Here is a 26,460-nt window from a genome sequence, read left to right as displayed (position 1 = left end):
CTGCTCACGGTAAGTATTCCTTCTGCTTCTCCATCTGTCACCCTCACTTCATCTTCTCCCAAGGTTAGGACCAGGTTACATATACGCCCACAGATGGCAGCCTCCAGCCCTCATTTGTCAGTTAGCTAATTTTTATTCATATAATAAGCTTTATATGTTAATATAACTGTTCTCTCCCCAATAGATTATACTATCTCAGAAGACAGTGTTGTGTCATATTCTTCTCTATATCTTTAGTGCTGAGGAAAATGTTAATACTATTAATCAACATCAATTATTAATGATGGAATGAAAAAACATTGAAATTAGAGTGGAGAGTCTTGATTCCTGCCACTATCTAGCCTTGGGATCATAAGCAGCTAACTTAATGGCTATAACCCTCACTTTCCCAAAGTAATATCTATCTTAATATCCTCAAAGGGCTGTTCCAGGAATAAATAAGGGAATGTGTAGGGTCGCACACTATAAACCACAAGTATGGCACATATTGTCGAATTACCGTCACTTAAACCCTACCTTTATTTTCTAGGAAGGTTGACTCTAAGGCTTTTTTAAAGTGAAGCAATAGAGGACAGGGAAGGGTAATAGCTCATGAATGCTTAGTAGAACTGAAATAAAAATTAGGAAAAATTCATAGAATTTCCTGAACAGCAAGATGGTGCATCATCCATGTGACTTCACAGGCCAGACGAGCCCTTTCAATTCCAGAAGATATTTTACCTTTACAGTCCTGTATACTGCTGGCATTTTCAGGAAAGAAATAAGAGATTATCCAGACATCTTTTATGGATAAATGTGTCTCTCATCATCCTTACTATAAAGAGCAATGTCTTTGTTTTCGTTTTGTTGTTTCGTTGTTTTCATACCTCTCTCTCTCTCTCATTTGCACGTACTCTCTTTCTCTTTCTTCCTCCCTTCCCTTATTAAATATTTCCAAGGCTTCAGGTGACAGCACATGAAGAAATTATATCCTTAGTCTAACAGAACAACACTAAACTGAGCCAATGCCATTGCTCTAATTTACGAGAAGCTTCTTTAAGAAAAGCCAATTAGGGACCAAAGTATAATCCTAGCATTTCATCAATGATTGGTACTACAGCATATTATCCTGCAACAAACTGGTAAACAAAACTTGAGCCCATTTCTGGCTTTTCAGAAAAAAATTATCCTTTTTTCCCCTACCCAGTATATTCCCAAGGATCTCATACTACACTCTGACCCCCCAGAAGTCAATGATGGTTAAAACTGATTCTGGACCAAGGTAAACAGGGTTCCTCCCAAATGTCTGGAGAGCTCCAGTCTGCAGAAAGCTAATGAAGCCCTTGAAGCAACATGCTACTCTTCCACCCACACTTTATTGAAATGCTTTTGAGTCTTGTTGTGTTGTAATTACATGCAATAGAAACCTCAACAAACATCTGTTTCAAGGATTGGGTCCATGGCTCTTACTAAAACATTTCAATTCCATTTTCCTGAACATACCATCTCTAAATGCATCTGTGAGGGCCCTTGACAAGTATTTCCAGTTTACGTTTCAGAAAACTTAAAAGTGATGCAGGTGTCTGACTTAGTTGATGGTGAATGTAAAGGGAATGCCATTATGAGCTGTGCAGGTTTTCTCCTTCTGTAAAATATATTAATAGTAATATATTTTAGTGTAATATGTGATGTATACAAAAGAATTTTGATCATATATATATATATTATAATACATAATAAAAACAAATCCTCATTTCTCCAGCAACATACTTTCCTTTTATTTTCTTTGTGAAAGTTGTTAATTTTAAAAACATAGACTTTACCAGTATTTCTTTTATGCCTTGTTTAAGACAAATTTCTGACACTGAGATAGACATTTTCCCATTTTTTATAAGAGTTTTATCTCTCAATTAAGTCCTTCATTCATCTGGAATTAATTTTTCACATGGTATGAAGGAGGATCAGATTTTTTTTCTATGTAGATAATCAATTGTCAATTAATTTAATAGTTCTTCCTTCCCCTTGAAATCTCAATGCTCACTCTGATAAAGGTCAGTTTTTCATAAATGTAAGGGTTCGTTTTCTGAACTCTCTCTTCTATTTCTTTAGTCAGTGTGCTTATTTTCTATGCCAAAACCACAGTGTTTTAATTACTATAGCTTTGTAATTTTATAACTTTATTGTAACATTTTACCAATATCCCAACCTTAATTTTAGCCTTCAGAAGCACTTGGCTATATTTGGTCATTGGCCTTTTTCATATAAATTTTAGAATGAGCTTAGGGTTTTGATAGGAAATTCATTGAATTTATAGAGCAATTTGCAGAGATTTGACATATTTCCAATAACAAATCTTCCTAGCTCCAAGATCTTAACATCTTTCAACAGAGGATTATAATCGTCTCTATAGAGATCCTGCAATTCCTTTATTAAATGTATTCAAAAATATATTACAGTTTTGTTTGCTACTATAAAGTGTATATAATTATACACATAAAATTACATTTTGTATTTGTTGCTGGTGTACATAGATCTGATTTTGGTATATTGATTAACTGGATCCTCATAAACATTTTGATGGGATTGAATATCTGAAAAATAACAAAAGAAGTTTTTATCTAATAATGTTTTAAACAGGATATATTAAGCCTGTCTAATTGCTCAGGCAAAACAAAACAAAACAAAACAAAAACAGGAATTTTTTTATTTTATGAGATGCAGCTGCCAGAAAATGAAAATAATCCCACAGGCTTTCTGTGTCATGACTAAAATATAAAAACTGACTAGCATCAAAACTGAAATGGCTTCTGCCACATATATAGTTAGTAATCATTTATCACTCCATAAATCAAAACACATTCTAGCAACGAAAAGTGTCCTTTGAAAGCACCATATGATGGATTCAGCATCCTTCCAATGATGGATAATGCTGTGTTTGTGCCCATTTTTAGCATGTGTCCTTTGCTAGGTATTAGTAAAAACTTGGTGTGATTGAGATCTATGATTCATGTGAGTTTGCTTTGACAATTCAACTCTTCATGGCACTGCTATCCACATAGCAGATGAAAACCATAGTCCAATATTTCAGAATGAATTAAAAATATTGAAGAAAATGGTCAAAGCTTTTCAAGAGTTATTGCACATTTCAGAAATAGAAAGCTCAGGAATGATATGTTCAAGCAACAGAAAAAAATAACACAAGAGCTGAGATACTTTAGAAATAAATTTCAAATAAAGGAAAAACATTCAGACAATAGACTAAATTATACAGGACATAAGAGCAAATAGACTCTCTGGACAGCACAGTGAGGAGAATGAAGGATGGAAAGATACTGAGTAAAGCAAAAGTATTAAAAAATTTAAGAGAAAGGCATTCAGAAGACAGGTAAAAGGCATTTTTTGTATGTGTAAATGGACCTCTGAAGAAGAAAAGCAAAGCAATTGAGCAAAACAGTTATTTAAAACTATAACGCAAGAGTCAAGAAGTAAAAGAATATTTCAATACATATATTCAAAAGACATATTATGTACCTGAAAATGTGACCTAAAATGATTAATGCAGAGACATATCCTAATAAAATTACTGCAATTTAAGTATATATATATAAAAGCAAAACCTCTGGACATTTAGACAAAAAGTCCAAATCACTAAGAAGGGGGAAAAATCAAACTGCTATCCAACTTCTTGACAGCAGCATTTTATATTACAAAACAATAGAGCAATCATTTCAAAATACTTGAGAAAAAATATGAGCCAAAAATTATGTCAAACTTTTTAGCATAGAGGACATAGAAAAATAATTATAAACATTTTTAAACTAAACAAAAAACAGAAAAACTTGTTCCCATGAGCTCTTCCTAAAAAATCCAGACAACGGAAAAAGATGATTAGAGAACCCTCAGCATATGATCTGAAGGTAGACATTGAATATATTTAATGATAGAGTTAACACTAAAAATTGGAGTTAGGGGTGACAGAAAAGAACATGTAAGTAGTATAAGCTCTAACTTATAAAAATATAAGTAATAAAAATAAGATGAGAAAGGAATAGTCATGGAAATTTTTATTAACTTAACAATTACCAAATAGGTATTTGCTGGGAGTAAAGTGATATAATTTTATGATGAAATACAAAGGAGTAGGAGCTTAAGTTATTTAACACTACAAAGTTTAACACAAAGATAATACTATTGGTTAAAACTGGAGGGCTGTCAGAAACTGTCAAGTTATTAGCTAACTTCACTGCTGCTCCACATAGTAGGAATGAACAGTTTCTAATGGAAGAATTGACTAGGTATATATAAATCTAACAACCAGAACAAAAATACAAAACACCCACAAATAAAAAAAAAAAATTCGGTAAATCAATAAATCAACAGCAAAGAAAAGAGATCTTTGAATACATATGAAATATAAAATAATACAACAGAACTTGAATCAAACATAGTTTTGGTATCAATAAATATAAATTGGCTTAACTCACCTAATTAAAATATTCTCAGATTGGCTAATAAGGTAAAATACAATTGGAGACTATATAAAGTAGAAACCTAAAGCAAATTTATTCCAATGTTTAAAATAAAGAATTAGGAAGGATATATTAAGTAAAAATAAAAATGAACCAGGGGTCATGATCTGATAGTAGGGTAAAATTCAATCCCCAGAAAAGACTGAATAAATCAAAAACTTGATAACACAAAAAACTATAATGCATAACAAAGACAAAGCAAATATAAACATTTATGCAGCAGATGACAGATCGTAAGTTTTCATTAAGCAGAAATCACAGGTTAAAAGAAGATAAATAGAAACAGGCAGATAATATTGTAGCTTCTTAATAAGAATAAATAAAACTTTATTTCAAGGGTATATGGAACATTTTAAAAAGTGGAAATTATATTAGGCCACAAAGAAAACTTTATTAAGCTCCAAAAATAATTGAAATATAAGCAGTATTCTCCGATCCCAAGGCAAAAAGTATTTATAAATAACAAAGCAAAAAACAAAAAATGCCCTTCCAACCTGTAAATTAAACTAACAACTCTTTAATGAAAGAAAAAATAAAATATGAAGTTGCTGAATTTTTAGGAAATAATGAGAATGAAAGCAAGATACATCAAAATCTATTGGACATAGCTAAAGCAGTGCTTTGAGAAAATTCTGAGCATTAATTACCTGTATTATAAATTAAAAATAAATGAGTTAAATATCAACTTAAAAATCTAGAGAAAGTATTCAAAAGTTAACTGACAGAAAGCAGAAGGACTTAATACAGCTAAAAGTATAACTTAATGAGTTAGAAAGCAGAAAACAAGTAGAAAAGAAAATTCAAGCTAGTTCTTGGTGGAAAAGAATCAACAAAATAGAGAGACCATTACCTGACCTAAGTTTCCTAAAAGAAGGAAAAGTATGCAAAATAAATTATAAGGTAGAAATAACCATCAAACCAGAGGAATTTTTTTGAAAAAGCACCAGAAATCATTTGTCCAGCTCAATGGAATAGACTTGAAAGCCTAGATGAAATGGACAACTTTTTCAGATGATTTTATATACAAAAACTGACTCCAGAAGAGATAGAAAGTCTAAAGAGACCAAGTAGTACAGAAGGAATATCTCCCAGAGAGCTCTCCTGTAAGAAGGCATGGTCCGGGTGGTTTCAAGAGGGAATTCTACCAGTATTTTAAAATTTGAAGATCAAATAATTCCAATACTACTTAAACCTTCCAGAACACAGAAAAAGAAAAAAAAACCTCCAAACTATTTTTGTAATGCATGTATAACACTGATCTCAAAAGCTTGATAAAGACTACACAAAGAAAAATTTTCACACCAAACTTTCTTATATATTTTGATGCTAAAATGACAGTAACCTTTATTTCTAATAAAAGCACTTAGTAATATAGAAATACCTAGAAACTTTTGTAACATGACTATAAAGGAATGAGAAAATGGTACTCACTGTTGCTGCTATTTTTACAAGATATTAGTGGTGTTATTCAATGCAGTTAGATAAGAAAAAAATGTTCAGATGCTTAGGGATAGAAAGGAAGTGGTAAAAACAATCTCTATTTGCAGATGACGTGACTGTGTACTAGGAAATCCCACAGGAATTAACAGAAAAACTACTCTAAACAATATGAGAGTTTAGTAAGATAATCATACATAACAATAACAGGCAAAAATCAATTATCTACCAACATAGAGAATAACCAGCTAAGAGATATAATAGAAGAGAAGCCCCCATTCATGATAGCATATATATATATGTTATGCCTTTATATATATATATATATGTTATGCCTTTATATTTATACATATTCTATGTATATATTATATAAAATATTATAAACATTATATATTTATATACTAGGAAAGATACCCCTTTATCTTTTAATTCTATTTTACACAAACTTTCTGAAGATTATACTCATAGCTATATGTTTATATAATATATATTTATATAAAATAGCTAGGCATAATTTAAAATATGTGCATTATATGTATAAAGATACTTGAAAACACTTCTGAAAGACACAAAAAAGATTTAACAAATAAGGCACATCTTGTCCTTGGATAGAAACATTCAACTTCATAAAGATGTCAATATGCCCTAAGCCAATCTATATTTACCATATCCCCAAAAAATTATCAACAAATTTTCTTTTAGAGTTCAACAAGTTAAATCCAAAAGTTACATGGGAAAAGTTACATAGGAAGAATCACCTGTAAAAACTCTGAAAAATCAAAGGGCAATACTTGGGGGATAGCACAGCCAGAACCTAAAAACTTTGGACCAAGCTATGTAACGGTTCATGAACAGATAAACAAACCATAGCAGAGATTTAAATTTTCAGAAAAGACTTAAGTTTATGGAGTAATTTAGTATGTAATTAAGGACACATCTCAAATCACTTGAGAAAAACTGACTTTTTAACAAATGATGTTGGAACAACTGAATAGCCATGTGGAAAAATATGAAAGTCAATCTTTATTTCACACTGTATAACAGAGGATATTCTAAATTGACCCAAGATATAGGAGTAAAAAGTACTGGAAGAAAACACAAGTGAATATAATTATAATTTGGGGTGCAGAAACCCTTCCTATGACCCCAAAGCAAGAAGCACTAAAAAAAAAAAAAAAGATTAATATATTCTGCTATAAAACTTAATTTACAAAAAGTCTTTGCCATGGCAAACCCTCCATAAAAAGGCAAATGAGAAATTGATAAAGGACATTGGCAATTTATATTAAGAAAAGCTAATCTATCTCTAACATACACAGAGCTCCTAAAGATCAAGAAAAAAAGAAAGACAAGCTGATACAATAATGGACAAAAGATATGAATATATAGTTTACAGAAGAGTAAATAAAAAGGCCATTAAACATAAATAAAATGCTCAATTTCATTCTTAAATAAAAGTAAAGGAGAACCATACTGAGATACTCCTTACCTATCAGATTGGCAAAAATCCAAAATTTGGACAAGATACTCTGTTGGGGAGGCTGTGGAGAAACAGGTCCTCTAATACATTGCTGGTAGGAAAGCACAGTGATACAATATCATTGGTGGTAAATTTTCCAGTATCTAGCAAAATTATATATATATAGGCCTTTTAACCCAGCAATCCCACTTCTAGGAATTTATCACAAAGACAGACTGAGAAAAATACAAAAGAACTCTAAGTCATTTACAGTAACCTTTTTTGGGGAGGTTGGGTGGGATCCCATAAGCAATAGCATAAAACTGGAAAGAACCTGCATGCCCTTCAATAGGGAATTGGTTGAATAAGCTATGGTGTAGCCACACAATGAAATATAAAATAGTCATGAAAAGTGATATGCATAGTATTGTATATTAAATGTTACTTTTGGGTATGGGGTGGAGATATGACTTCATACAAACTCAGACACTTATATTCATTCCCCTTAATTCAAATTTGTCTTTATAGGATAATCGGGGGGCATCCAGTGGAGGGGGCAGTAATGAAAGTTAGATTCTTTGCATATACCTGGTTATAAAGTGTTGACTTTGGACACAAATCTTTTCCATATTAAAAAATTAAATAAGTAAAACATTTAGAAATATAGAAATCAAGTTGAAATGAACAATCCTTATTCTCTCTCAAGTTGGTGACATAACACAGAGAGAAGGGTTATTTCAAGTGTCTGTAGAACATTATGGGTTTTTTTGGTTTTGTTTCGTTTTGTTTTGTTGAAACGTATTGATTATGCATGTTTGTGGGGTACAGAGTTGATTATCAATACTTGTATACAATATGAGATAACCAAATTGGGATAATTAGCATACTCATTATTACAAAAGGTAATCATTTTTGTGTCCATTAACCAATTTCTCGCTAACCCCCCTCCTCTAGTAACCACAGTTGTGTTATCTCCTGAAAAAAACACAATGTTTTGACTTTTCATTCTTAGTGGAATATAGTTGAAAGATAAATAGAGCTACATAGAAAATTTTAACTACACTCAAAGGTCTAATTATTAGGAGAAAGGCTGGTGTGATTACTATAAAACTATTTTTACACAATGTAAAAATAACCAAATGAGTAATTTTATTAATATTCTTAGGAACTAAGATTTGAACTGGAAATATCAGTATGAAATTAAATATATATATTGTTTGAAAAGTGCTTATATCCTAGTTTTATCCATTGAAAAGGCCTAGAAGCAATGAGTTGGGAGATGTTAGTCAAAGGATACAAAATTGCAGTTAGGAGAAATAAGTTCAAGAGATCCGTTCTACAACATGGGGATTATAGTTAATGACAATGTATTGTATTCTTGAAAACCAGTAAGAGTAGATTCTAAGTGTTATCAAAAAAATAAGTACGTGAGGTAACGCATATGTTAAATTAGTTCAATTTAGTCATCCCAAATGTATACATATTTCAAAAACATCCTGTTGTATATGATAAATACAAAAAGTTTTGTCAATTAAGAAAAAATTTTTTAAGTAGTGAATACACCAAGTGCTGAAATTGAGTTCTAAGTGCCAATTTTTGGAAATGAATGCTCCTTGAAGAAATGGTTGATTCCAGCTCTGGGACAGGAAATTTACAATACAAGTCTTGGACATGTTGTGCTCTACAGTATGGAGGCACCAAAGACTTAGTCAAAACAACACAAAAGTCAAAATGAAAAAACTCTCATTAGCCAAAGATGGGACAATTTGAACATTGAAAAAAGAGGACAAATCGAATGATACACAACTATACAAAAATCCATGAAGTCATAATGCCACTAAAAAAAATTCTCATTGGACATTATTATATGAAACTAGGACACCAATTTCTTACTTTGAGTATTTATAATTAGAAGGAAAGAATTAAAACTTTATTCCTGTTCCTGTTTAAACTATATTACAGGGGAGCTAAAGTGCCTTACCTGGAAAGAGAAAATCTTCTTTACAAAGGAATTAACAACTAATAAATACGGAAGAAAGGATAGAATTCTGAAACTCCTAATGAAACAATCAGGCAGAGATAAGTAATGAATAAACTATTGTATTAAATAGTTGATGGAGGCTATCACTTTTGAGCAATCTTAGCACTGGTAAATGTGGGTCAACTAGATATTGTGATCCTATATGAAGCACTCCAGTACACGTATGAAAAATTCTTACCAAAAGAAAGGTTGAGCCTGAATATAAACAAGCCCCTAGAGCAAGGGTTGACAAACTTTTTCCATAAAGAGTCAGATAATAAATATTTTAAACTTTGCAGCCTATACTGTTGCAACCCCTCAACGCTGCCATTGTAGTGAGAAAGCAGCAACAGAAACTATGTAAATGAATGAATATGGCAGTGTTCCAGTAAAATTTTATTTACAAAAATGTAGTGGGGCCATATTTGGCAAGCAAGCTAAAGTCTGCCAACCCTTGCTGCCGAGCTAACTTCAATTTATAGAAATACTGGGGATAGAAGAACAAGGTAAATGAAAACACAAGGACACAATCAGATAAATCCAGACAGCCACAGACAACTGACCCAGTGTCCACTGTAGCTAGGAAAAACAAACTAAGGAAAAACTGTTTTAAATTCAAATAGACTGAGAGACATTAACAACCAACTCTAATGTATGGAATTTGGACTTTGAGCTGAATAAACTGACTATAAACAGACATTTTTGATGTAGTCAAGAACTGGTTTTTAGATAATATCAAGGAATTTTATAAATTTATTTTGTATGATAATGACACTGTAGTTATAAAGAAACTTTTTTTGGAAATGCATACTTACGCATGATATTTAGCATTTGTCTTTACAATATTTTAGTTGAAAACAAACAAACAAAAGGGATGAGAAAATAAGATGAACAAATAAGCAATTGGGCAAAAATTTTAATAACTATTGAATTTGTATTATGGGCTGATGAGAATTTATTATAGTATTCTCTAATTTTTCCAGTTTGAAAAATTTATAATTTTTTGGTTAATAACTTTCCTTTTGATGCTGCTTCTCTCAAGAACTGAGACCCACTGCTTGCCTAATGGCCAAACTTCTCGAAGAACTGGCTTACAGTTCCTTTCTCCAATATTCCCTACCTATTTTTGTTTTTACACATTATATTTATATTTAATACATTATACTGTTTTTTCCTCTTACCTCTTCACTAAAAATGCTCTATTTAGGAAAAATAATCCTCTTATTAACAAATCCTTAGTCCCTATCTTCTTTTTCCTGCCTAACTCTCTGGTATTTGGCCTAATTTACCATCATTTTTCTTTAGAAGGACACCCCTCCCTTTGAACCAGGGAATTTATACTTCTACTTCTCAAATAACTTTGCCTTTTAATCCCAGGCTGGGATTCTTTTTTACTTAGAACCCCTAAAAGTCAGCCTTTTAAGAGGTCTGTCCTCAGCCCTTTGGACACTTTTTCTCCATTATCTCATGTAGGTATCACTTTCATTTCATACTTTTAACTGTAGAAATGACTCTCAAATCTTTTATCTTCAGCTCTGATCTCTCTTCTGAGCTCCAACTTTCTGCTGGGCATAACCTTTAGGATATCCTCCCAGCACTTTAAACACAACATGTATAAGGAAAAACTTTTCAGATTTCCCCACCATCTACTCTTTCTCCTCTCTTCCTAATTTTTATCAATAGCATTGCCAGCCTTTCAATCGCCAAGATCACAAATCTCTAAGTCTGCCTTCCTGCACTCCAAGCTACACCCACATTGAATTAAGTCTCTTTCAGGCTCTGCTCTCCTCAGAAGCTAAGGTAGATCCCTCCGCAGGCTCAGTTGCACAAAGTAGTTAAGCTTGTCTTGACCAGACTTGAAGATACAAAACCCTTTTCTCATCAGGGAGTCCATAGTGCCTGGGTATATAGAGTATGCAGTAAGCTGCCTTCCCTTATTATGTTAACATACTTGTGGTGCCCTCTTTTCCAATAATAAAGTCAGGGTGGATCTTAGAATCTGCACCAACAGAGAGTGGTAAATATACAAGAAGGTTAAAAATAAATTCTCTGCTGTGGTGTAAAATCAAAGAAGATATTCACAGTGTGCTTTTGATACATCTCCTTTCTATTTGATAAAATGAAAACACAGGGAAAATAACAAATAAGAATATTAAATGACTTAATAAATGTCTCTAAAAGCATCAAGAGATAAACTTCATCCTTACTGTTTGTATTAGGAACCCACAGGGAGAAGTCAATAATACCAGGGTGGAGATTGGAACTTAATTATAGACCATAATGGCATGTAACCATGACACTAATAATAAAAACAATTTCAACTTTTAACAAGAGATGGAAATAGACATACAAACTCCATTTACTTTGAAGCCAAACCTCTATCCACTCATAAATTAAGAGCTGTCGTCATAGGAAAATATCCAAACAGTACTAACACCTCAGCATATGTAATATTTTAGAGATGCATAAACTGTGCTCACCTACCTTGATAAACTTCTGCTGACACCCTCTGATTTCCTCCTTCCAGCCTCAAAAGGACTAACGTGGAATCACCTTGCTTTTAGAGTTATATACATCATAGTATGCCTTTAGGCAGAACAATGTACAACGAGTATAGTTATGCTAAATACTCTGCATGGAAATGTCAAGAATGAATCAGTATACAAATGCAAGTGTAAACCAGGAGTTGGTTTTTGCTCAGAATCCACAGCCATTAGAAAGTGATGGAGGAAGATAAACTAGACATGAATGATGTGAAATGTGGTAAAGGCCTGCTTATAACCTCCTGCTTTTGATTACATTCTTTGTATGTGAATATTAATCTACCACTGGACAGGAAATTCCCTGAGGGCAGACCTGCCTCTTACACATCTCTTTCACATCCTCCAGTGTCATGCAGAACCTTATGAATATGCTGCTGCTCAGTTGGATTAATCCTATTGATTTGGATTAAACTAAATCCTAACTAACGCAGACTTGAAAGTGGCCAACTCCCCTTATGGCTGAATTTTAGCAGCACTCATTAAAACAAATGAGGACCTTTCCAGTGTCAGCATGGAATACAGTTGTAATAAAAGTAGACACGAGGCTGGAATTACTTGATTATCCTTATGTAGTATGAGTGACTTAAATAATGTTAGTATATTTTAAAATTAAACTGTCAAAAATGTTATTTTGATGATACTTTAATCAAGTCAGCTGATGTTTATTTGTTAATAATAAATGGCAAATAAAAAACAATGTGTGTATAAAAATGTAAGAAAAGTCAAATTTACCTCCTACACAGGATTAATTCTTTGGTTGGAATTATGCCTTTTCCTCTGGAGCAATTTTATACTGAGTGGATCCTTACTGTTTAATTCTCTTCAGGATTTAAAGACTTGTGGCTTAGCAAGTTTTATAATAGAGTGCTGCTCAATTGATTTTGTTTTTAAGGAGAAACCTTGGTTTGAATATCTCTTTTTTACCTTTTCCAGTAGAACCTTTTCAAACACTTTCACGATTGATGATCTTGCTGATCAAATCGACTTTTCCTGAAATTCCAATACATGTGTGTGTTTTTAATATCTTTATGAGATATGGTTTATATATTATATAATTCACCCATTTGAAGTATATAATTCAATTGGCTTTTAATCCAATAGATAATTTTGATTCATCCTCAGTCAGAAGTAGCAGTAATACTGGCAGTTTGGCTAATTTCTCCCTTCTTTTGGCTTCGGTTTTTCTCCTTTACGGTTTACAGTTTCATATTCCCAGGATTTGTCAAGGAACCAAACCAAAGACTTTTAAGAACCAATCAATTGGCACCTGATGTTGGCTAATTAAGGGCTTAGAACTGGAAAGAATAAAAAGATTTGTGGTCAGAATATAAACTAGCAAAACTCTCTCCTACCTGTTTTCTCTCACATTGAATAAAATATGGTACAGCAGATAACCCAGAACAGGGTCAGATACATGAATGTTGACTTCCTTTCTTTTCTTTTTTTTAACCCAATTCCATAAGGTGGAGTGAAATAAGGTTAGGAGTAAAGGTCTTGAGACATGAATGGAGCAAGGAAGCTTGCAAACCGAAGCGCACAGAGGCTAAGCACTCCTGGACACTCAAGAGGCGAAGGCGGCAAAGCCACGGTGTTACTAAGACTGTCTCCTGCCCAGGGCCGGCTTTGCCCTAGCTATGCAATGTCGGGGGGACTCCACTTCACCACAGCACACATAGTTCAAAGGGGAGAATTCTGAAAAGGCAACATGAAGAGAGGTCCTTCTCTTCGTACCCAAAAAACACATGTGGACGGATGACATTCTGAATTCATCAGCTCATTTCAGAACTTTACTTTTTTATTCTTCCAAATAAAAATCCTGCAAAGAATTTACCTGAAGTTCTACATGGACAAAAACAAGCCAATAAAAGTGTTACTGGAAGCATCGGTTTTTCCGCATGTTTTTAATTGCAACTATTTTCTAAAATATTTACAATAAACAACCTAAAATGAGAATATTCTTGTTTCTAGAAAATGACTTCCCCCCCCCCCAATTTAAAATGAATTTACCATTGGAAAACAGTCTGCTATTTAGTCGAAGAGTCAAAATGTTCTCTTTGGTGCAGCAACCTGTTTTTCTCTTAAGCAAGAGAACTTACTCCTATTCCGTGCCTACAAGTAAAAGACTTTTCTGTTGTCCAATACTATTTCCTGCAGGCAGAGCCTCCTGATGCGGGAGCGGTGGAAAGAACTACATCAACAACTCTCTAGCCAGAAGCTTGGTAGAGGGAATATTCTGCTTGTCGAATTAGTCCCTGCTTTTCAAATGGTTGAATAGTTTTTTCTCTGAAAGTAAATAGGAGTCAAAAGAGAGTTCTTTGGCTTCACTGAGAAATCCGCAAATATTTCTCAGAATTTGTTAGCACGAATGGCGCCAGCAAAACAGAATTGGATAGTCCCTTGGAAACTGGATAGTCTTACTGAACAGGCAATTTACATTGTTTTCTCTAATATCACATCTGCCTTCCAGCGATAGTAAACTTTACTCCTGCAAAAGCAAACAGACCCCACAAGGAATGATCTATGCTGAACACTTTTGCTCCTGTTTTCAGTCTATATTTTTCAAGGAAGAGCACTCAAGCAGGACTAAATGAAGAGACGCATTCCTAGTAGACACAGAGGACATATTTTGTGTTTTCTAGTGCCAAAACACACCAAACGATTAGGTGCTAGAACGGAAAATGAGTTTTCTCCATTTCCTGATTACTTTCACAGGCGTTGTTATTATCTTTAACTTTCCTCTTGTAAAACACACACTCACACACTCACACACCAAGAGAAATTACTGGATTCTGGGGTTCCTTATTTATACCTTATAATAACCCTTATTTCTTGGTTTTTCAGAGGAAGAGATGACTGCATTAAGTGTCTGGAACTCGCTGCTGGAGGACACAGGGAAGAACTGGAACTTGTGGGTAGGCTGAGCATGGCAAGGGTAAAATTAGCCCACAAGCGTATGACTATCAGGAAAGTTATAAACTATCAGAATCAAGATATCGTTGGCTGTCATCATGGAGTATATATGCAATAAACTCTGTTTTAAATGGATGCAAGATTGGAAATATGTCCTCTGCTCACACATGTAAGATGGCAGTCCAGTAGGTTTTTATATTTCTATAATCACCAAAACCCACTCTCCAGTACTAACATCTGAGAAATAACAAGGAAAGACTGGGGTAAATTCTCTCCCCAATGGCCTTGCCTTGTAAGGCACTGCAGTGATGCCTGGACTTGCAAAGATTTGAGAGAACAGGATATCATTTTATAATTAATCACTGATAAAATCCTGCCTCCGGTTAATAATATTGGTAATTCATGGGTTACAAGGCTACTTGTAACCTCAGGCTTTCTTTTCCCCCCTATTCTGTGCAAATAAAAACAGCCTATGGAAGAGACTGAACTTTCAGAAGTAGAACCACCAAGCCTGAGCTATAATGAAAATCATGAAACTAACATTCATCTTCTGCCTCCCAGCCTTCAATCAACCTCTTAGCTTTGAAACTTACAGATAGCCACATTTTGTTATTAAAAATGTTTACTATGTACAATGTGATGGGACAAGAGCAACCAACGAGAAGATCAAGGAGACTTATGCTAATCAGAGAGCTCAGTTTTATCAAAGGAGTTGGGAGTCTGCAAGGCAAAAAATATGAACAGTGTTCTCAGCTATTACTCAAAAGTCATCTTCCACATGTGTAAAATTCCAAATGGGCTGCTAGTCACAATCTTTTTTACTGTTATGCATCTATCAACGTCATAAAAAGCAGTTATTCTCAAACACCAAGAGGGTAATTTAATAACATTGAAATTTAATTATATAGGTGCATGTTAATGATTAGAAAAGCAGAGAATTTTTTATATTATAGATCATATTTTATTTTTTATATCTCATATTATTTATATACATTATTTGTATCTAAATATGAATTTATATTTATTTATACCCTTTCCTCATCATTAACATTTCTCTAAGTACTCTTGGATATACTGATACCTTAAGGATTTTACTTGATAATGGGTCTAATTATTAGAAAAATAAGATTCTTTGCTCATCCTCATTTGCAATTTAAAAGTTGTATAATGGGTTTGTGGAGTATAAGTAGAGATACTCATCTAAGCACAAGTCAAATGCATTTAGTAATTGAGAAAATCCTTCCAAAATAGTGTATTAGTATGTTTCTGTTGCTTATATTTTTATAAAGAAATCCAACTTATTTCTGAGCATTTCAGATGCTGGGAAAATGTCTTTCTTCATGGAGGTGGCTCTTCACAATGATGCAGGGTATCACATGGCAAGAAAACGGCTGAGCAAGAGAGAGCTAAACTGCTCACTCGCTGGCCTTATAAAGCCAACAGAACCACCATTAAACCATTGATGAATTAAGCCATTCACAAGGGTACAATCCTTTTAAAGACTCCACTTTTCAATTACCATAATAGGATTTCCCACCCTCTTAACACTGTTACAATGTAGATTAAGTTTCAATGAATTTGAGGGGACATTCAATCCATGGCAGATGGATATTAATTCCTGCAAACTCAATAAAGGAATAAGCAAGGAGTCGATGGGTAACAATGAACAAGAAGTCAGTGAGTTTAATGACAATGACAGCTGAAATGTCTCTTAGAAGATGTGGATTCACCTCCTGATTCTACCACAAGCTACCTGGGCGACCTTGGCCAGTGTAATTAGCAAACATTTATTGGCTATCATAGAAGACTTTGCACAGTGGAGGTGACACAAAGATGAACAAGAACTGGGTCCCGACCACAAGAAGTTCATGAGCTGCTAGAGAAGATAAGACACACAATCATAACTAACATACGGCAGAATGAGAATAATACTTTAAGAGAAGCACAAACCAAACACAAGGAGCACTTAGACAAAGGGAAAGCTACTTTATTCCTGAGGAGCAGAAAGTTAGAAGGAAGGTTTTATGGCAAAGTGGCATCTGAAATGAGCCTTAAAGAATGAAAAAGATCTGACAAGGAGCCCTAAAGATGGAGGGCATTTCAGAAGCAGTGGAAGAAAAACTTGAATGTGTAACATTATGTTCACAGCTCTCAGGCCGAATTCAGCCGCCATGTGTTTTTAGCCTGGACAAAAGCTCACCAGGTCACCTAATCCCCAACAGTCGCTTTTGGACTTCATTTACCTCATCTGACTAGCTCTGCAGATATTATGTACGTGACACTTGTCGTAGAGATTCATAATTATCAAGAGAAGAGGTCTACATAGTACTTTCTAAAGAACTGAGAGAGGCGATGAAAACTGAGTCAGGAAGCATCATGATCACAGCTGTGCCTTAGCAAGTAGCCCCAGCAGCAGTGTAGGGGACAGACTGAAAGAAAGAGGGGTGAGGGTCCAGAAGGAGTCAGTGGTGGAGAGGCAAGTATTCTGGGGGATGAAACCACGGGGATCTGTGCAAGTGCAGTAGAGGAGACAAAGCTCTGGATTCAGAAACAGTTCAGAGATGACTCCACGGTTCACCAGATAATCTGGTGAGAGGAGGGCAAAGCCCTGGTTAATTCAGCCTTTATCCATCCAGTATCTAGGTGAATGTTGGTATCACTAAGATAGACAGGAAAAGAAACGGGGGGAGTGCTACTGGAATACCGCTGGTAGGGTCAGGGAGGCTGCTAAACATCCTAAAATGCCTAGGACATCCCTCCACAAGGAAGAATCATCTGATCCAAAATGTCAGTAGTGCAGGCATTGAGAAATTCTGGTCTAGAGGTGTAGAAACTTCAAATCTGGAATTTTACTTATTTGTTTTTTTATTGGAACATAGATGGTTGTACATATCTGTGGGGTACAGCACTGAATACCAATACCTGTGTGCAATATGTGATGTTCAAATCAGGATAATTAGTATATTCAACATTATACAATGTAATTGATTTTCCTGGCCCTTTACCAATTCCTCCCTTATCCCTCTTTCCCTCCCCCTTTCCCATCTCTGGTAACCTCAGTTCTGCTCTCTTCTTTTGAAAGTTCAATATATTATTGTGATTTTCATGTATCTTTCTTTCTCTCTTTCTTTATAAGCTCCCACTTATAAGTGAGAACATATGGTATTTCTCTTTCTGTGCCTGGCTCATTTCACATAATATGATTTTCTCTAAGTTCATCCATCTTGCTCCAAATGGCAGTATTTCATTCATTTTTATGACAGAGTAGTATTCCATTATGTATATATACCACATTTTTCTTATCCAGTCATCCATTGATGGACATTTAGGTTGGTTCCAACCCTTTGCTATTGTAAATAGAGCTACAATAAACATGGGGGTGCAGGTATCCCTCCCACATGATGATTTCCATTCCTTTGGGTGTACACCCAGCAGCAGAATTGCTGGATCATATGGAAGTTCTGTCTGTGGTTGTTTGAGGAACCTCCATATTGTTTTCCATAATGGCTGCACAAATTTACAGTCCCACCAATGGAGCAAGAGAGTTCCTCGTTCTCTGCATCCTCACCAGCATTTGTTATTCTCTGTCTTTTTGATAATAGCTAGTCAAACTGGGGTGAGACGATATCTCAGTTTGATTTTGATTTGCATTTCCCTGATGCTGAGTGATGTTGAGCATTTTTTCATGTGTCTGTTGGCCATTTGTATATCTTTCTTTGAGAAATGGCTATTCAGCTCCCTTGCCCATTTTGTAATCAGGTTATTTGGTTTTTTACTATTAAGTTGTTTGAGTTCCTTGTATATTCTGGATATTAATCCTTTGTTGAATGCATAGTTTGTAAATATTTTCTCCCACTCTGTAAGTTATCTTTTTTGCTCTGTTAATTGTTTCTTTTGCTGTGCAGAATCTTTTAAGTTTGATATAATCACATTTGTTTATTTTTCCTTCTGTTGTCTGTGCTTTTGGAGTCGTATTCAAAAAGTCTTTGCCCAGTCCTACTTCCTGAAGTGTTTCCCCTGTGTTTTCTTTTAGGAGTTTTATAGTTTGGGGAATGTATATTTAAGTCTACTAAGAGGAAAATTTATCATAATAAACATTTACATCAAAAGAATACAAAGATTTCAAATAAACAACCTAACATTACACGTAAAAGGACTAGAAAAACAAGAACAATCCAATCCCAAAGAGTAGATGGAAAGATATAACTAAGCTCAGAGCAGAACTAAATGAAATAGAAACGCCAAAAATGTTACAAAAGATCAATGAAACAAAAAATTGACTTTTTGAGAAAACAAAATAGATGAACCACTCACTAGGCTAACTAAAAAAACAAGAGAGAAGACTCAAATAATAAAAATTAGAAATGAAAAAGGAGACATTACCACTGATACCACAGAAATACAAAGAATAATTAGAGACTATTGTAAACAACTATGTGACAACAAATTTGAAAACCTGGAGGAAATGGACAAATTTCTGGACATGTACAAACTACCAAGACTGAACCAAGATGACAGAAAACCTGGACAAACCAATAACAAGCAATGAGATTAAAGCAGTAATCAGAAGTCTCCCAATGAAGAAAAGCCCAGGACCAGAAGGCTTTACAGCTGAATTCTACCAAACCTTTAAAGAGGAATTAATACCAATTCTCTTCAAACTATTCCAAAAATTTTAAACATAGGCCATTCTCCCAAGCTCATTCTATGAGGCCAGCATCACTCTGATACCAAACCAGACAAAGATACAATAAATAAATAAAACTACAGGCCAATATCTCTGATGAATATAAACACAAAAGTCCTCAAGAAAATATTAGCAATCAGACTACAGCAACATATCGAAAAATTTACATACCATGATCAAGTGTGATTCATCCCAGGGATGCAACGATGGTTTAACACACACAGGTCAATAAATGTAATATACCACATCAACAAAATCAAGGACAGAAAACATGAACTTTTTTTTGTTGTTGTTGTTGTTTTTTCGTGACCGGCACTCAGCCAGTGAGTGCACCAGTCAGTCCTATATAGGATCCGAACCCGCGGCGGGAGCGTCGCCGCGCTCCCAGCGCAGCACTCTACCAAGTGCGCCACGGGCTCGGCCCAGAAAACATGAACTTTTAACAGATGCAGAAAAAGCATTCAACAAAATTCAACATCCCTTCATGATAAAGACTCTCAGCAAATTAGGCATAGAAGGAAAGTATCTCAACACAATAAAAGCCATATATGACAAACATACCCCCAATATCATCCTGAATGGGGAAAAGTTGAAAGTTTTTCCCTTAAGAATGGGAACAAGACAAGGATGCCAACTCTCACCACTCCTATTTAACATAGTATTGGAAGGACCAGCCAGAGCAATCAGGCAACAGAAAGAAATAAAGGGCATTCAAATTGGAAAAGAAGAAGTCAAATTGTCCCTGTTTGCAGAAGATATATAGAAAAGCCTAAAGACTACCAAAAAACCCTTATAGTTGAGAAATGATTTCAGTAAAGTTGCAGGATACAAAATCAACACATGAAAATCAGCAGCAATTTTATACTCCAACAATGAACTAGCAGAAAAAGAAACCAAGAAAGCTAGCCCATTTACAATAGTCACACACACACAAAAATGCCTAGGAATTAAGTTAATGAAGGAGGTGAAAGATTTCTACAACAAGAACTACAAGTCACTGCTGAAAGAAATTAAAGAGGACACAAAAATGATCTTGGATTGGAAGAGTTAACAATGTGAAAATGTCCATACTACCCAAGTGATCTACAGATTCAATGCAATCCCCATCAAAATATCAATGACATTTTTCACAGAAATGGAAAAAACAATCCTAACATTGATATGGAACAACAAAAGACCACAAATAGCCAAAGCAATTCTGAGCAAAAAAAATAAAGTTGGAAGCATAACACTACCTGACTTCAAATTATACTACAAAGTTATAGTAACCAGAGCAGCCTGGTACTGACATAAAAACAGACACTCGGACAAGTGGGACAGAACAGGGAACTTAGAAATCAACTCACATACTTACAGCCAATTGATCTTCAACAAAAGCACCAAGAACATACACTGGGGAAAAGACTGCTTCTTTGATAAATGGTGCTGGGAAAACTGGCCATCCTTATGTAGAAGAATGAAACTAGACCCATACCTGTCACCATATACCAAAGTCACCTCAAAACAGATTAAATCTGGAGTTTTAGACAGTAGAAATGAATTAAGATGATAACTTTTACTCACTCATACTTTCCTGAGTTACAGAAGAAAAGTGGCCACAAGGGGAATGTGTGGAAAGAGAGAGAAGCAGGTAGGTATCCCAGGCTATATCATTTCATGCACAATAGGAGCTCATTGGGGTGAGGTCATATCAAAGCCCTTTCATACTCAAAGTGCAATGATGTGATGGCTCTTCTCAGCAAGTGTGTATTCAAGAAGATAGATATGGATTGCATGGGAATCACGGGGCAGATCAGTTCAGCTGTGAGTATCCTAAAACCAAAACATTGCCGTCATGTTCCAATCTGTAGCAGGAAAATATTATTCATGGTTTAAGATTTTCATCTGCAAACTGGTATAGCTTGGTCACATGACTATACTTACATGAGTGTAAGGCAAGAAGACTTGACAAGACAAGGGAAACAAGAAATGGGAAGGAAAGGAAAGGAAAAGAATACTGTAAAGACATCCTCTAAAAGGCTGACAAAACACACATGAGTGCAGTTCTAATGAACAAGACCAGTGGCCCTTCTCATTAATTTTGTGAAACTGTGATAGCAGAATATCCACAGATTGCAAAACCTGCTTTTTGAGCAGTATAATCACTGTTTTTCAAAAGCTATATTAAGACGAGATGATAAAACAGTTATCCAATACCTTGTACAATTCTCCCACCCTTAGCTAAATTTCACTGTAACTCCGCTTCAAGGGGCTTGGCAGGGGTAGGGAGCAGGGCAGAAAATGGGGAGATAGTGTGTGTTCCAAAGCCAAGGACTGTGCAGAAACACATTGCAGGCAACCTGGTTGCCTTGGGCTGCTGGGCACAGAGGCAAAATAAGTTTGCAAGAAACAATAAGAAGATGGTCCTCTCCCATTTGAATTTTTGTGCAGCCCACAAAGACAAGGGATACCTGGACATGAGAAGCTACAACAGCAAACCAAATGAGCCATCACTAAACAGGAGAGAGTGGGAAAACCATGTGCCAGGAAAGGAGGCATAGATTTTAAAAGAGCCAGAAGGATGTTGAATTTGAAGCCTGGCTTCACCATTAGCTAGCTCTCTGCTTTTTACAAGTATGTCTCTGAGTCTTGGCTGGCTTTCTGGTAAGACATGGATGATAAGATTGATATCTCCTAGGAGTGCTGTGATGATTAAATGAGATAATGTATGGAAAGTATTTGGCACAGCAGCTGGTGCAGCGTGGGAACTCCATCAGTGGTAAATTGGATTACTCTAAGCAATGATTAAACAATAGAAAACAAGACCCACATTCCAAGACAACCCAAGTACAACACATTGAAGAAGGTAACACATTTGGAAACTGATATGAATTCATAGAACTGGAAGTACGCTTCCGAATTCTGGTAGTAGGCTTCCAAATCTCCTCATTTTACTGATGGGAAAATTGGAGAAGGAAATGAAAAGGCTATTGTGGTTTGGATAGACATGGGCCAAAAAAGGTTTTAATTAGAAGGAGGTTATTCATCACTTTTTTACATAACAGAAGATGAAGGTGGAGTTAAAAAATTACAGTTCATATTTGTGTTCGTGTTACAGTTCATAGTTTGTGTGTGTGTATTACAGACAATAGAGTTCCTCTAAGGAGGTGTCCAGCAGACAGTTATCCTTGCCTTCTGTGAACTTCATTGGCTTTCATCACCTGAACTCACCCATTTGTAAAGTAAACATACCTAATAAATTTCTCTGATATTTCAAGGAGTACTGAATACAACAGCTTCATGCATAAACTGGTGATTATAAAGCACATGCTTCTCCCAAGCTACAGCCAGGTCACTCACCTGTCCAAGAGCAAGTTAGGAGCAAATAGGAGCTTCCCTGGGTGTTCCATAGAGCGCCAGATAAGACCAATCATCAGGATCTCTAACCAGGCACATTCCAGAAGGTGGACCTGATCATGGAGGGCCAAATCCACAAAGCCTGAAACAAGACAATAGAAGCCCTGACATAAATTGAAAAGTATTCATAACCGGTGAAACTAATGCAATCAGGGATTTGAATCAGTAGGGTCTATTTCCATCAGATGGAATAAAGTGTAATAGAAGCACACTTTATAGGGAAGTCAAGGAACTAGCTTTTAAACATAGCTATATCAATGAATTTCAATTTGCCATTAAGTTTCTTAGTGCCTTAGTGTCACATCTACAGAAAAATACCAACGTATGCAACCCACTTAGCTTTCTATAAAGTTCTGTACTTAAACAGTGTTAAAACTTGTATGCTTTCTACTTACATGTTTCTAATAGCCCTATGTGACTGTTGCTATTCATATCTGTTTCAGTTGAAATTTAAGTTACCTGCCTTAGACCAAACAGGGATTGGAGCCCAGGCAGTACCAAAGTCACTAAATTTCTATTTCTTCGCTTCGTTACTAAGCCATGCTGTTTTGTTTTGTTTTGTTTTCATAACGTGTAAAAGAAAGACAAGTGTAGAAAAATAACGTGTGAATAAATCACTTGGGAGAATAAGTCAGGTGGAAAAAGTTGACATTACAATTACTTCTGGTAATAACCACCTTTGTTAACCAGCCTTTGTTTTCCAGTGGCCGATTAGGAGATTAAAGCTTTATTAATACAATAAGCTGAAGACGTAGGAACTGATATCCCCATTTTATGGATGAGAAAACAGATGCTCAGAGAGCTTATTTATCTAAGAGCAGAGATGGGAATATAATCTCTAGATCCCGTGCTCTTGACCACAATTGACACTACCTCTTCTGAGCTCCACTTACCTATAGAATTTGGATCAAGTGATAAATAAACCCAACCATACACATTAAGATATGCCAGAGTGACAGGGGACATTAAGTAAACAAGGTGTCCATCAAGTTTGCTGCTTTCCAAATCAGTCCCTGTTCTTTTGAAGGTATCCCATCATAATCTATTTCTTTCTTCTCTCTCTTTACTCTCAACTCTTTTTTCCCTCTTATACATAAAAATAGCTCTAGGAATCTTTTTTTGTTGTTGTTCTCTTCTTTATTTTCTCTCACTAATATTATACCTTTATTATCTATGTATACGTGTGTTAACTAAAAAACCAAAATGTAAGTTTGTTTTCCTTAAAACAAGTCAGTCAAGTATGAATGGTCTGCCTACTGAATGTTTCTTCTTGGGGGTCTTGGCATTATCAAAGGGTCGGCATTAAACAATTAGCTTATTATTTCTTATATGCTTAAGCACCACCTTTCAAATAGGTGACGGTCCACATAGCGAAACCCAAGTAGAGACAGACCTCAGACTCTATACCTCGTCTCTTGCCGTCATCTCATACTCAGACCTCATCAGTTCTGTCTTTGAAGTAACTAACGTTCTTCCGCTTTTCCACTCCCACTGTTAACATACTAATTCAGTTCCTAATAGTCTCTTACCTTTTCATCTGACTCCTTTAACTAAGCATAATTATTTTAAGACATCCATCTTGTTGCATGTATGAATAATTGATCCTTTTTATTGCTGAGTGGTATTCTATTGTATGGATATATGAAACAAATAAATACAATTTGTTTACCCTTTCAATGAACATTGGGGTTGTTTTCAATTTTTGGCTACTAAAAATAAAGCTGCTATGAGCGATCCATGTATAAGTTTTTGTGTGGACATAAGCTTTCATTTCTCTTGGTTAAATATTTAAGAGTATGATATCTGTATTATATAGTAGGTGTATGTTTAACTTTTTAAGAAACTGCCAAACTGTTTTCAAAAGTGGTTGTTGTAACCATTTTACATTCATACCAGCAATATATGAGAGCACTAGTTGCTCTGAATTCCTACCGGTACTTGATAAAGTCAGTCTTTTTAATTTTAGGTATTCTAATAGATGTATAGAAGTACCAAAATGGCATTGAAATTTTAATTTGCATTTTCCTGATGACTAATATTGTTGAGCATATTTTCACATGTTTCCTGACAGATCGTTTTGTTACACTATGTTCAAGTTCACTATGCCCATATCTGTAAATCCTGCTAGACTGTGTACTCATTAGAGGGACAAAATGTATGATTTATCAAATTCTTTTTTAATGTCCAAATTTATTGCACCTTCTACTACATCAAGCAGCCATGCCAAGGCCCATGACAATGTAGCCTTTATCAGAGCAGGTGTCTTTCCTTGGAAAGAGTGGATTCCACTCATGTAAAGCAGGACTTGCATCTAAAGAAATGAGAAAGTAGGAGGCTTTGTTCATAAGAAAAACTAAATGATTAAAAAGCAACAATTTGGTTTCAGATCCCCTGTGGGGAAAAGGGAACAGGTATCCCTACAACACGCAGCTCTTTACCTATAGAGTGCACTGGGTCAAAATGCACTAGCCTTGCTCTAGGAGATACATTGCCTGATGCAGCAGTAAATGCTACACTTTCTCAGTACTCAGTGTCTAAAGGATAAACCAAACCCAGTGAGCAGTACTTAAAATAAAAGCCCTTAGAGAAGTTTTTATTCCCTAAAATCCCCAATCTTTTGGGTGAAGTCTCATGACAGTAATGTGAACTTACACCATAAATGAAATTCACTTTCAGAAATGTTAGCATTCAACAGTGAGGCTTTTTCTCTCTTCTCCTGACATTCACTGTTTTATGAAGAGAAAAATGTAATCATGTGATATCATCACCCAAGATGAAACCTACCCCGGATAATTCAATACCCTGCATAAACCTCAAAATATTACACAGGATGGGATCTGGTGGCATCTTGCAAGTTCTCAGAACTGGTTGGCCATGTGACCAATCAATTTTGGAAACACAAAGGCCTGCTTTCTAGTGGCAACTTTACATATTAAATAGAATCATGCTTTTTAATCCTCACTTTAAAATTTCAGTGCTATTTAGGTTTGACAGTTTTAGTGGTCTTTTGGAAGCTGAAGAAGCTCCCCAGAACCATTTATACCACATAAAGTACGGTGATTATGAAATCCATCTAAAGTGTGTCTGTTAGTAATAGTTTTCAGTCGGAGGCCAACAGGATTGCTCAGTCCTTCTGTTGAATGTCATTGATCCCTCAAAGAGTCTATTTAATTATCTTTCCCAGCTGTGCATATTGCCTGCAGACAAGGGTTATTATATCTGTTGTACAGTGTCCTCTGAAGTTTCCTGGGATAGGGTTGGGAGAGTGGGCAGAAAAGACAGTCAATTAACCTCAATGAATGTGAGGACCATAAAAGGAAGTTATTAGATGGAGTGTCTCCTTTCTTCCAATATACCTGTCTCAGTGTTATTTTAACCACACAGGAGCAAACTACCCTTTTGGTACGGGATAAATGTCCATGAATACTTTTGCTTCCTAGTCAGTGGGGAAAAATAATGCAATAAATCCCAAGCAAAATTATATTGGGCCAATTATCTAA

General features: G+C 35.1%; 1 protein-coding gene across 1 annotated transcript in view; it reads right to left on the bottom strand.

Annotated features, from left to right (window-relative positions):
* Positions 1–26,460, bottom strand: part of ESR1 (estrogen receptor 1) — a 294,637-nt gene that overhangs the window by 58,982 nt on the left and 209,195 nt on the right. The window contains exon 7 of the mRNA XM_063098375.1: positions 22,904–23,042. Within this exon, the coding sequence (XP_062954445.1) occupies positions 22,904–23,042 (139 nt within the window). The remainder of the gene's footprint in view (positions 1–22,903; positions 23,043–26,460) is intronic.

This window comes from Cynocephalus volans, chromosome 5 (assembly GCF_027409185.1).
Source record: "Cynocephalus volans isolate mCynVol1 chromosome 5, mCynVol1.pri, whole genome shotgun sequence".
Lineage (NCBI taxonomy): Eukaryota > Metazoa > Chordata > Mammalia > Dermoptera > Cynocephalidae > Cynocephalus > Cynocephalus volans.
The sequence above is the reverse complement of the archived record's forward strand: the minus strand, read 5'-3'. Positions and strand labels throughout refer to the sequence as shown.